General features: G+C 37.6%; 1 protein-coding gene across 1 annotated transcript in view; it reads left to right on the forward strand.

The window, feature by feature from the left end:
• The window catches only part of STK31 (serine/threonine kinase 31), a 32,620-nt gene extending 24,075 nt beyond the window's left edge, over positions 1–8,545 (forward strand). Inside the window, 4 exon segments of the mRNA XM_071561252.1 lie at positions 907–1,004; positions 2,087–2,216; positions 4,484–4,549; positions 8,354–8,545. Of these exon segments, the coding sequence (XP_071417353.1) occupies positions 907–1,004; positions 2,087–2,216; positions 4,484–4,549; positions 8,354–8,545 (486 nt within the window).
• The last annotated feature ends 5,148 nt before the right edge of the window (positions 8,546–13,693 follow it).

Here is a 13,693-nt window from a genome sequence, read left to right on the forward strand (position 1 = left end):
TTTTTTGTGGGAATGTAATAAGAAGCCAGATGGGATGGTCCCCAGAGATATAAGAATGTGTTTTCCAGGCAGCAGGCAAAGAGGACAGCTTTGCGTCACAGGAACTGAGCTGTATGTACAATGTCTTGACTAAGAAATAAGGGGAAAACTGGTTCTTCTGTCTATATATGCAGATAAGCTTTCTTTGAGCCTTACAAGTTTTGGCACTTATGTTGAAAATACAGGTGAAAAGTCTGTTTAAAATAGTGAAATTGCCTCTCTGGGGGAATGTGCATGGATTACTTTTTCCAGGCTTAAGTGAAGAATAGTTTTTCCTCACTTTCATTTTGCAAGTGACAAGTGTTTTTGCCTTACTTTTAACCTTTTCCTATGCTGGTGTTAGCCTTTTTCTCTGTAATTTGTATTTTCTGACAAGTGTTACCTCCAATCTCCTGTGCTGACACTGAGGTACTTTGATTGTCTCTGCAATGAGAATCCCTGCTGTGCCCAAGAATGGTCATGTCAGCAGAGGTTACACCTGTCCTCTAAGTAGCATCATAGTAACACAAACTAGTAGTTTAGTCTGCTTGAGACTCCTCTTGGTGATGGAACCAGTGACTCCCATTGGTTGAATGCTTTAATGCTCCATAGCTGTTTATCCTTAAAAGAAATTCTTTTGTAGCACATGGAATAAGAAATTGGACTTCTACACAGAAATGCCAATCAGTTTCATTCTAGAGAAACTCTTGCATGAAGTCTTAGATTTCCCTTTTAGAATCTCCCTAAGAAGAGTGAGAAAAATCTGATAAATTATTTTTTCCATTAACAATGAAATTTCTCAATAAAGATTTTACATCTTAAATGTTGGTGTGTATAAATGAAGAAAGACTCTCAATATTTAATCTCCCTTTATGCAATTCAGTCCAGGAGAATGATGAAGCAGGGAAGGGAATAATTATGAGTACTTACAATGAAGATATATATGAAGTTCATAGTGAGCAAAGTATGATCACTGTCTGTCCTGGGTTGAGCTGGCAAAACACCAACTGTCCAGGACAGAGTGAAAGGGTTCCTCCTGCCCCCGACCAGCCAAGGGAAAAAAGAAGAGGGAGAGAAAAGAAAAACCCTCAAAACCAGGTTTATGCTGAAACTAACTACATGTATTTATACAGAAAAGAGAAAATTAAGAGGAAACTACAATATAACATGCACTTACACAAGTTATATATAACAAGGAATAACTTCCCACTCCCCAATTAATACAAAGCCCATTACTCTAAATTCATAAGCACTCCAAAAGACACTCAGCAAGAAAAAGTATAACAACAAAATATTTCTACTTCCCTGAATGCAAACAAAATGCAAGCAGAGGTAACAGAAGCAGGGCCTAGCATAGTGGAGGAGCTGCTAGATGTCTTCCTCTTAGTGCAGCCATGATGGAACTAACTAAGCCACTCCCACACACTGGATTTTACACCCTTTGAGATGATGTAGTATGGTATGGAATACAATATTATTGGCTGGAAGAAGTCAGCTGACAATTTCAGGCTTGGTTTGAACTTTTAAGCCTAACTTCTTGGCCTACTTGGTTAAACCCATAACACTGTCATACCAAACAGATACTTGAGGTGTTTATGCCTCATTTATTTCTATCCACTGATCTGTACAGCAAACCTTTTCTGACAAATTTATTTTTGAAAAATGTCTCTATCTTTTTATGAGAAAATTCTAGTATTGTATTGGTGATGAGAGGTTGGTTCGGTCAAAGCTTCAGGATTGCAGTGATACATTACCTTAGCCACTGCTTTGTTTCAGTTACATACAAAGATAATTTCTTAAAGAATAAGCAGCAGAAGCTGGAATCTCTGGATTTATAACAAATCAGTAGTATGTAACTTAAGGGGGTTGAGCTCTAAGTAGAATGTTGGTTTTCAGGAGATCGTTAGTGTAATGAAAACGAAACACAATAAAAATCCTCCTCTTTTGGGGAAAGACCCTGAAAAGCTGAATTCAAATAGGCTCCAAGTAGTTTCTCTAATGCATTGGACTAAAGCTTATTGAAATAGAAAGCTTTAAAACTTTCTGATTTTTTTTCTTTTCATCCTAGTTCAAAAAAGCAGGCAGAGAAATGACTGAATAGAGGACCTAATATTAACAACTTATTATCAGTTAAGAAAACTGTGAAAAGCTTAAAGGCACAATTAAGATGGAAGCAGGTTGAAAACAACATTAAAGAAGTATGAAAACATTACAGTGTTGATATTTTTGTCTGTTATTTTTCAGATTGGTTTAGAAATATTTATTTAGTCTATTCCAAGCAAGTGGTAACTATGTAGTTTGCCCTTTCTGATTTCAGTTTGACCTTTAAATGTGAAAGTTTTACAGCCCCTGAGACCAAACTTGAATGGCATAAAACCAAAAAAATACCAACCAACAAAAAACCCCCAAACAAACAAACAAAACAAAAAACAAAACAAAACCCAGTACATAGACACTTTTCTGTTTCAGTTCCCAGCCATGACACTGTGCTTTTAGCTACTTCCCTCCGGTGATGGGTGCTGGTTCCCGACATGTACGGTTTTGTCCAACTCTTTCTACTCTGCTAGTTGTGTGATTATTTTAACTTTTAACTGTGTTGATAATGTGTATGCCTCCTCTGGTGACAGAGGGCATTGTCCCAGTTTTCATGGTTTCCCACTACTCCTCAGAAAAGTTCAAAGAATGTCAATATTACTTCAGCTTCACTGGTACTATTCACTTCAGTTTCACTGCTGTTTGTTTGATCGCACATTAATTATTCCAATGATGCTTAAAGTAAAAAAGAACCTGCATGCTGTCTCTAAACATTGTAAAGGGACAGTAACCTCCCAAGAGGGATTTAAAATGAGATACACTAATGAAATCTATTGGGAAAAGGACTCTTGAATAATGAGGTGACATGAAAAAAGCACCTGCTTTTTCTAATTTGAGAAGTTCTGCAATTTGTATTCTTTGTCACCTTGTGAAATTTAATAGTTTCTTAGTGCATGGTATGCCAGGGGGGAGAAACAGCCTACTTTCCTTCATTAGGTGGTGTGTTGGGCAGCATCTCCTACACCTCCTTATTGTCTTCTGGCACTGTATTGCTGCCTCCCCAACTCAGGGTGGCAGTGCTGTGTGTTCTAAATGTGAAAACTTCAAAGTTCCCAAACTCGAAAAGCCACAAGCTACCCAGCAAGTGCTGATGTTCCCACGCAGTAATTTTGCATGAGCAGTTAATGTATTGAAACTGGTTCACTGGGTACCAGCTGGCGCTCCAGGTATATGGGGGTCTTCCTGGGAAATACTGGCAGTTCCGTCATCTGCACAAGGATGGCTCCAGTAATGCCTTCTGTGCAGTAGTCAGCCACTGCCTATTACCTGGCTTTGAAGATGAAGCTGTTTCATCTAAAAGTCACTCTTCATTATGCTTTATTCCCAATTTAGGAATCTGTTGCTTAAAATTAAGTAGGATGAATAAGTAATGAAATAGAGGAACTAAAGTGTAGCTTGATATCATAGATGTTTTTAATTTCTTAACATCATAGGATTAAATTAGAACAATTTTGCTACCATTTTGCAGATCTTCATCTGTTCAAAGGGTTTTTACAAGTAGAAGTGAGGGCAAAAGAGTAGTAAAACAACCCCAAAACAAACAAACAAAAAAAAACCCAAACCCAAAACAAAACCAAAACCCAAAACAAAATCAAAACCCAAAGAAACAAAGTCTGAAAGAAATGATTGATTCTGCTTGAAGAAACTATCTGGGATGCAGCAAGATCAGCATTCTGAAACCTCATCCAAGTTTGCCAGCTGAATTTCACATTGCTCCCCATATAACTAATCTTCAGCTCAGACTTGGCCTTGCATTGATTTGATGGAAAATTCTAACTCAAGACTTTGTATTCAGTAGTTGCCAGTTTCATGCTGGGCATCTGATATTGTGCTCTCCCTCATTAAGCAGCAGTGACGCTTCAACAACAGAGACAGTGATTTTCTGATTTCTCTGCTGATCTTTGTCCCAAGAGCCCCTCACTGACAAAACACATGCTTCCCTTTGCTGTCTATGTAATTGTTCAGAGTAGAGGCATTTTCATCTTGACCTGCAGGCAATGTCTGAAAAGTGCTGTACTCATACATGCTTCTGGGCAATAGTGAAGGCTAGGAGGATTTTACTTGTTTTATGGGTACAGAGTTCGCATTTGTCTGTTAGAGTGCATTTACTCCTCAACATTTCTCAAAGAGGATTATGTAGTTAAGGACATAACTTGGGCATATACTTTCGAGTCATATTTTTAAAGGTCTATTTCTTTTGTCCTTTAAAAGTGTGTGTAAGGGAAACTTGAGCACCTTGCACATTTTACTCTACTATAAAATTAGAAAACAGTCTTGCACTAATCCCTTTTTGTTTGAAACTCAGTGAGTCTTCTTGACTGATGTTGGGTTTTGTTAAACTAATGGGAAAAACACATCAGTGTTATTACAGCTTTGCATTCAAAACCAGCAGTTTGGCGTATAAGATGGAACACCTGAGGTGGTTGTGGTTGTCATGGTATGTCAATTATCAGATGAGAAAGATAAGACTACTTTTGGTTAGAAGTGGTTAATCAATTTTTCAAGTCAAATATTTCATTTTAAGTACTGGGTTGAGAAAATGTTCTTAATTGACTATTTGCATAATCTAAATAGAATCCACAAACAAAATGATGATTAAAAAGGTGGAAAGCCTCAGTTTTCTTAATATTAAACTCAGACCTCAGAAGGAGCCACTTCTTCACCAAGAACTATTAATTGAAAGACACCAAGTTACAAGCTTGGAAAATAAGTCTTTGAGATTCAGCCTCAAAGGAACTATTTCAATTAGATTTTGTTTTCTGAAGTCAGGAAGTTGACTTCGTTCATCTCTCTGACTACATAAAGACTGCATAGTGCTTAAGCATTAATAAAACAGCCAAATTCCATTTTAATCACTTAAATGCAGTTGAAAAAGTGGACTATGCCCTTTGTTCTTTGATTTGGGTTACTTTTTTGTGAAACAAGTTTTCCTGTGCCTCTGAAACAAATTCACAGATATAACTGAACACTGCATGATACAAATTTGTGTTACTGTTTTCATTCTTTCCACTCTCAGCTGTTATTCTCTATTTTATTCCAGGAACTCTTTTCCCCTTGAACTCTATTTTCAAAACCTTTTGTTGAAGCTTATCCTTGCCTAGTGTCTCAATGACTCTTTGAGAATAAGAAGTAGATCTATGCACCTTCATGTTCTCCAACTTTGAAGCTGATCTTCACTAACTTACCTTTCTCTTGGATATTAATCATAAGCACTTAATTTTATAGCCTCATCTCTGTGCATTCTTTGCTTGAGTGCTTTTAGTTCCTTGGGTTTATTTTCTTGTGTAATTGTCATTCCCATAATCTTTCAGTCTTCTGGCCAGGAATTAAAACCAAGTAATAAATCCCTCTTTCTTAGTTATACTTGTGTATTAATGATTTGCCAGCTTTGCAGAGATGACTGTTTAAGCATGGAGTTAAACTACTGAAGTTGTGTTCCTTATGAGCTTAGTGTGTCCTGTTTATTGTGTTTAGATTAAGAAAGTGTCATGATACAGTACCAGACTAACACAGCTATAATGGCTCCAGTGTCCTGGCAGCATAGTTTGTGTATTGCCACATAACATAGTGCTGCAAATAATCTTGGTTTTTAAGTTGGCTCCTCTACAGTATGTCTTTTAATAACTTCACTTCGGCAATGTTCACCAGTGATGAAACCATTACTAATAATGCACAGGACTGTCCACCAAATTCTTCTGCAAAATTATTTTCAATGGGACACTACCATAGAATAGAGCAGAATAAAACAGGCAGCATTTGAGCAAGGAGGTGATTCTGTAAGTAGCCTATCTATCTTATAGCTCATTATAGTTGCTTGTTTTTTTATTAAAAACTAAGTGAATGTTATGAAACACACAATACTATAGGAGAGAAGTTTCAGTACTTCATGATTGAACATGAGGGCCAGCTATTGGGGTTTAAATGCATTTCACAGAACTTGAACAGAGCCATCTGCCCAGTGCGGTGTTCAGGATTATGCATAATAATACTTAGATACTAAAAGTCCCTAACTTTCTGTCATGCATAAGGGAAACTTATTTGTTCAAGGAATTAGAAAAGATTTCTTGAAACATTAAAACTAGTTGGTTCACTTCTGTTTTCCATAAAATTTCTGCTGTGATAATGTTTTATAAATAAGGTCCGAAATACACAAATTAAAGTTTAAATGGACAGTTTCAGGGCATTATACTTCTAGGTACATTCTGAAGTGCAAACAATTGGTTTTGTTTCAAGAACAATTAATGGATTTACTTGGTATTGGTTTTAGCAGGGATGAATTAATTTTACAGCTTTTAATAAGAGCAAATTTGTTGGATTTTTTTTAAAACCTGATGAAAAGAAGCAGCATTGGTTTTGACTTTGTATTTAGGGATTCATTCTGGATGCATGTACATGCACGTGCCCCGCCACTAAAGTCTGCCAGAAAGCAATCTGTGCTGCCTGCAGTGCACAGAAACACAGATGAGTGTTTGACTAAGAAATGTAATACTAATAAATATCTTTCAGCTGTTTCTTGGGGAATCTTTTAGACCACTGGCTGTTAATCCTTGTCCCAGTTCTTGGAGAAAATCTATTTTGCTTTAAAGTGCTTTATCTATAATCAGCTTATTCGGAATTAATCTCCATGCCCATCTGCAGGCTCTTGACAGACTGGTAATTTCCCTTCCACTTCAATCTTGTACCCAGAGGAATTGCACATTTATAACTAGTAAAATTTTTATTGTTTTCCACAAATGGAAAACGGCCACAGGAAAATAACAAAGCATACAGGGATGTTAATGTCAGGTAACTGTTGAGGGAAGGCAATGTTTAGTGGTAAGATCTTGTAGCCACTCATTTAGCTATGTCAACCTTCAATATTCAGTGTGTCTCAGCATCCAGTTTTATGTATTAAAAAAAAAAGAAAATGTAAGTAAGATTAAACACAATGAAATGGAGTAAACATTGTGAAATGTTGTTCTACAGCAGTATTCCTTGTGGAATCAATTTTCAGTATCCTTAGTGTGAGAAGAGGATTTTTGTTCTTGATAGATATTTTACAGTGTCTTGAAATGCAAATATGTGAGTACAAAGCTCTTCAGGCTCTTCAAGTGCTCAGATTTTCTTCACTTAAATTTACAGAGGAAGTGTGTAGTCATGGTTCACTCCTGTAATTTATTGCACATGTTTGGGCCTTCTTAACTAGAGATTTTCCTTTGAGTATTTAAAATGTTTTATAAATATTGAACAATCCTTTATGCCTGCAAGATCAACAGTTTTCAGATCCCATCTTTAAAACCAGATTCCAGATTATTTGGGAAATGACTAATTCTCCATAGTCACTCTGATAATTAGTGAAAGAGTTGGAAATTGCTTGTTTTTAAGTTTTTGACCAGTTGTGTACATTCCATTGCATCACAGGGATTCTTCTGTCTGGGTGAAATAGGGATAGATGAGAGGTGTACAGCTATCTTGTACTTTGCTGTTAATATTGACCCTGGACAGAGGAGTTGCCTGCTTGGAGGCTGCAAATGAGCAAGCCTTCCTATGGAAAGATTCTGTTCTGATTGAGTTTTAGTAATCTAGATCTCCAGATCAGAATTTGAAATTGTCTTTCTTGTAGTCCCTTTGTCCAAATCCAGTGTGTTCTCTTCCTGCATCAACAGCTGATGTTTATGCATATTTGGAGCAGCTGTGGATTTGTATTTTGTGTATGGAGTCTAGTGCTGCTAATGTGCTAAGTATTTAGGCACGTAATCCCTTCTGATAAATCCAAATAGCCTAAGTGATGGGTTAATAGCAGAATAGCTGCTGTTGATTTAGAGCCCATTACACCGGTTTTCTTTTTTCCCCCTGTACTCCTGAAGAGAGATAAAACAATAAGACAAAAATTAAGAGAAGACATTGTAGAAGTTGAAGGGGAGCTGTTTTGTTCCTTCTCAGTAGAAAGACCAGCTTGAGTATTCCTGTAATTTATAGTAGTTCAGTGAATTGATATTTCAAAATTTCAAAACCTCATGCTTTCTGTGAAATCTGTTGGCACCAGGTTGACAGGCCTGGTGCTGAATATTTGGTTGTATTTTGTTGGTAATGAGCACTATGACTGTCAAGTGCTGCTGTCCATTGGGAATGCTGCGGTACAACATGTTGTGAAGGCTTTGAGCCCTGAGCACTTAGAAGATGTGTTCATCAAATGCTTGGTTGTTATTTGCAATTGAGTTTGTTTTGCTTACTGGTGAAATCCTTCTCCCTCTGTTTGTAGGATGATAAAGTTAAATCTCTTCTGAATTTGTTCTGCTGTAAGAGACTGATGCCTGAGCAGGTGCTGAGGAATGATTGCTTTCTTGTAGTTGATGCAATTCCAGTTTCACAGCAATCAGGTGAACAATTCTAGCCACATGAAAAACCTGATTCCGAGAAAACAGACGGGGGGGCGGGAAAAGGGATTAACTGAGGAGAATGGAGTAAACTCTGTGCAGTAGATGAGGAATTTCTCTATCAGGTGTTTGACTGATACTTCTGGTTTTGTTTGGTTTTGAAATTATTGACCTGATTTGAAATCTCAACATATAAAAGGTTAGGTAGGTGCAGTCATGTTTTGTGATTATACAGTCTTCATTTTGTTTTTTTAAAATACATTTTGTTCTAATTAAATGTTGGGGGATATAAGTGTGATGTTACTTATTATATTCTTAGTTTGTCAGTGTTTTTCTTTTTCTCTGTGTAGGCTTTAAATTTACAGAGGTTAGTCTTGTTAGATGCCAGAGATCTGTAAGATAAGACTGTAGTGAGTTGTTTTTGTATCCACTGTTCTATCCTTCTTCATGCTCTGATTCCAGATATCACATTCCTCTTAAAGATGCTCTAGGGTATTACTTTTTTTTCTGGAGTTTTGTTATTATTGCATAGACAAGTTGTTCCCACAGTAAACCGACTTCTGGATTTGAAAAAACCCAACAATTTACTGCTTTGACAACTGATAAAAGAAATGGTGAGCTACCTTCCTCTTTTCTGTTTTTCTTCAGTCAGAATGCACAGTGTTTCTGTAGCAGTATGTTTAGCCTCTGGGTGTTGCTCTTGGACAGCACTGTTGGCTGACAACTCTTTTGCAGAGGAATTACTGAAGCTGCTTGTTGTTGGATAAAGAATGTAAAAATGCAGTATGTTATAGGCAAGCAGCAGCATCAGGGGAATTGGGGAGTCCTCAGGTACAATATATGGTCTACAGTGGATAGAAGATACCACCTTGGCAGGCCCACCTCTGATATTCGACTTAGTTTTCTATCCTTAAGCAAATACATTTTCTTATATAGAATAGTATGTAAGATGTTTCATTCTCTTTTCATTAAATGATGATTTTTTTCAGGTTTTTTATTGTGTGTATAACCAATGACAGTAAAACCTTTGTTAAAAGTATTTTTATGTAGAATTTTTAGTTAATGTGATAAATATTTTCATTATAGAAATCACACAAAAATAATACCTTGTCAATGAATGTAAAGTTTAGAAGATTTGTGGAATGCTTTCCAAATATTGGTTGCATTCACCATTAATAAAATGTTAACTTTATTTTTAATTAATATTAAACACTTGAGAGAAGACTAACCTGCTGGATTGTGTCATGCTGTGTAACATATATTAGAATAAATTTTTGCCCAATTTTCCTGCTCCAGAGTTCATGTAACCTAAAAATAAATAAAAAAAAAGAATCAGACCCTTCAAAATCTCTTCACCAGCTGTAAGTAATATGAAACTTTTTGTTATGTATCAGCCTTTTCCATTTGAATTAAATGCTAATTACACTTTTAGTGTCACTGGTTCTGTTTGTTTCTACTTCAACATTTTCTATGGTAATTTTGTAGCTCTGAATTTCTTTTCATTTCTTACTTGCTGTAGGCCTTACGAAAATAGGTTGGTTCAAGGTCATCTTGCACAGCTATCCTGCCAAAGCTGAATACTAATCTATGCTAATGGACTGCCTGCTGTGTAGTTCAAGACATGTCTGTTTCTACTGCATCTCTTCTGTCTAGGAGGTGGTTACTTGAAGGATAGAGAGGGAAGGTTGATATGATCTTTTAGGAACCCTCTATCTCCTTGCTCACTTGCTGCTTCTTCTAAGAAGCCCAAAGGGATCTTGCCTCATTCTTCTTTGGTATAAGCATTCTTCAGCTTTGATCAGGGTCCTTGCAGAAACCAGGATGGTAGAGGCCCATCAGAGGCTCAGTATTGCTTTACTGGGAAGTGAGGCATTCAGTTGCTGTCATGGGCACAAGACACATATATCTTCCTACGGCCTTTAATGATAAGCCAGCAGTTCCAGCTCCAGGTGCTAACAATATTCTTTCACAAGGATTGTTGTCTTCATTGCTTGTTCAGATTTGTGTTCTCTCTGCACTCATCATGGTGCTCACCAGTTGTGATTTGGTATCAATCTTGGCTTTTGCTCAGGGCATTATACCCAAGTTGGCTGCTACAATTGCCTTGTAGTCTGTAGTTCTGGTAACAAAGACACCTAAGAGGAAATGCTGTCTTTAGGCATCTGCAACTACTTTCTCTGGCTCTGCCAAACCTAGCCTGCAGACCTAGGTTTCTTTAGGAAGGCAGATTTTCTTTGGGAAGAGGAGTTCTTTCAACAGATTGGAAGGACATTAACATTCCTTATAATTCTTATATTTCTTGTAATGTTTTTGGTGGAGCTGGGGGAGCTACTCCTCTGGTTCTGAGTGCTGCATCTCTGGCCAGTTCTGGAAACTCCTGCTGTTCTGTTTACTGCTTCTTAATCTTCATGCTTACCCTAACATACATAATAATATTGCTGCATCTTTCCAAACATTTTGCTGCTTACTCCTTTAATATTTAACACCTGTGCCTGTGTAGTTTCAAGAAGGGTTGGATGGGAGGCAGGAGATGTTATTTTCTACTTCAAAGCAACTCTTTGCTAGTACAGAGTCCTTATTATCAGCACTCATTAGTATTTTAACAATTTTTTTCTGCAAGTTTGTATAGCCTGCAGATTGAATTACATTCCTTCCCATGTAACTGCCTCAAGAACTTCCTTTAAGTGGGCAATGACTGATTTCATTTGCAGTCACTTCATTTGCCCAGGTTGTAAGGAAACTGATTTCAAACCAGCAGTCCAGGAGCTTGCAAGGTATTGACTTTCTAGGCCACAGTGGATGTTTGAGAGCCAGATCTTCATTCACATAATTCAAAACCCTGGTGAAAACTTTTCTCAGATTTCTGGACATGTGCTGGCAGGCACTAAGATAATGCTCCATGCCACAGCTCCTGCAGGAGTTGTCTTGTAAAGTGTGTTTTTCACAGCAGACATGCTGTGGATAGATAGACCAAAAACTATGATCGAATTGTCCTAAATCTGCTGTTACAGTTTGTGGTGGTGGCACATGAGCTCAGGTGTTGGAATTGGGTTTTGGCAGCTTTAGATTCAGAGACTGTAATATAGCAAGATCACATCATGTGGAAGCCAAGCTAAAATGATTTGAATTAGATTTGTTAAGAAATATATATTTAGAATCCCTTTTGTCTGGCATCTCTGTGTTAAAGCTGTAAGGTGTGTTATTAATACATGGGAAGAAACAAGATTTGACCTGCTGTCTGAAGATGTGATGTTGGTTTGTATTTGTTACCTGCTGTGTTGCCAGTAGCTATTTATCTGCCAGAAGCCTATGGGTGAGATCAACTTCCATGTGCTGTACAGCAGAGATGGGAAAGCTTAGCAAAACTCCCTAAATTTACCTTTCTTCACTTGTGAACTTCCAGCTATTCAACTTTCCTGCAATCTTAACAATTGGTAGCATAGTCAAACAGACTGGATCTGTTCTGTCTCATTTTGACCAGCCCAATGTCAACCAGGAGTTTCTGATATTCTGAATATTGCATTGCAAGTTTCATCTGTCAGCTTAGCAGCCCTCTGGCTTCCTTATGATCCCCTTTTCTGACTCTATGGCCTGATGTTTCAGCAAAGCCAAGAGCAGTACCATCTGGCATCAATGTAGAGTACTGGCAGACTTGACAGCTCAGGAGAAAGTCCTTGTTTGAAGTGAGGGAAGATGGTGTATATTTGGGGCTTTAAGATGCAAGATGATAATTCCTTTAGATGACACAGCAACAGATTTTGCCCTTGCCAGATCTGTCTTTGATTTTCTCCTCCCAGGTGTGGCCTAGGATGCCTGTGCTGTAAAAGTGCATGTTGCAGCCTTGTGATCAGTACATGGTTGCGTGTACTGAGTTCCAGGGCTGAGGGAACATATCTAATGTTCACTCCAGCACCTAGCAAGCCCTCCAAGCATTGCTGCAACTTGTCTTTCTAACTAGCTTCTTGAAAACTTTTCTTCTTTCACTCTGGTAATGAAATTTCTCTGTTACTCTCAAAGACAGTCTCTTGTGGTGTTACCAGAACCTGAAATGTAAGTTCTTAATAGTGTAGCCTAGTGTTCCCTGTGATGGGTTAGGTTATTGTCTGCTCCCCAACCCTTGTCCTGGCAAAGTAACAGTAGTGTAGACACGGGAACAATTCTTGAAGGACAATAAAGTTTTATATCCAGTAGATGGTCTTTCCAGTGTCTTGAAATCTCATAGAAGGATTTTTTAGGTGGTAAGTGGCACAAATCAAATTTTTATGCAGTGTTTGCATGAACTGTGGTAAATTGCAAGCTGTGCAAGTCCTACTGGCTGAAACACTGAACAAACACAGAAGAAGCCTTGCACAGCATAAAAGTCACATGCAATGTGAATGTGTATGGCCAGCACAACTTGGAGGATTTCTTTGTGTAAAAGTATTTCAGTTTACACTATTGATTTTAGAATTTTTTTGGAGCAAATAGATTGAAGATGTTTTGGTCCAGCTACTGTGATGAAATCTGGGTGAATACTCCAAAGAAAAAGCCCACTGGCCTCCATATCAGGAGATGCAGGTGAGGACTACTGGAGTTGAAAGTGGTGTTATTTACAAAATTAATTTTTAACTCTTAGATTTGAGATAAAATTTGAAATCTGCTATTGGGAAATGCAGTTTTGTTCCTCAAGTGACTTTTCATCCTTTTCCTAATTTAAGATGACTGTCAAAACGGTGATTCCACAAAAGTAATGCTAATCTCTGAAAGCTGGTTGTGACTTGCGGGTGTAGTTAAGGCCACAGTTTCCAATGCATTGCACGAAAGGAAGAAATATCTTGAAACTTTTGTGGTTGGACAACAGTATGTTTACATTAATGTCCTTTTTCTAATACTCTTTTCACATATTTTGTTAACCAGAATTTGACTTTGTTGTATTACAGTGATGTATCTACAAAGCTGTTATGTTCTTGGGATGGATTTTGCTATTGGGGTCTCACAGTTCAATCACTGTGACTCTACAGCCTTTCTATTGCAGTACTTGATTCCTTATGTTGTCTCTACAAATGTCATTACTGTAGAGGGTGGGAATGGTTTGGTGGTGGTGTTCTCTTGGAGACACTGTTACTTCTTCCATGGTGCCATTTGCAAGTGACGTGAGTACTAATGTGCATAAACAGACCGATCACTTGGGTGTGTCACAGTGATTTGTCACAGAGCAGCCTGTGCCCCTCCAACTTAATAATAGG

This window comes from Pithys albifrons, chromosome 7 (genome assembly GCF_047495875.1).
Source record: "Pithys albifrons albifrons isolate INPA30051 chromosome 7, PitAlb_v1, whole genome shotgun sequence".
In the NCBI taxonomy this organism is placed as follows: Eukaryota; Metazoa; Chordata; class Aves; order Passeriformes; family Thamnophilidae; genus Pithys; species Pithys albifrons.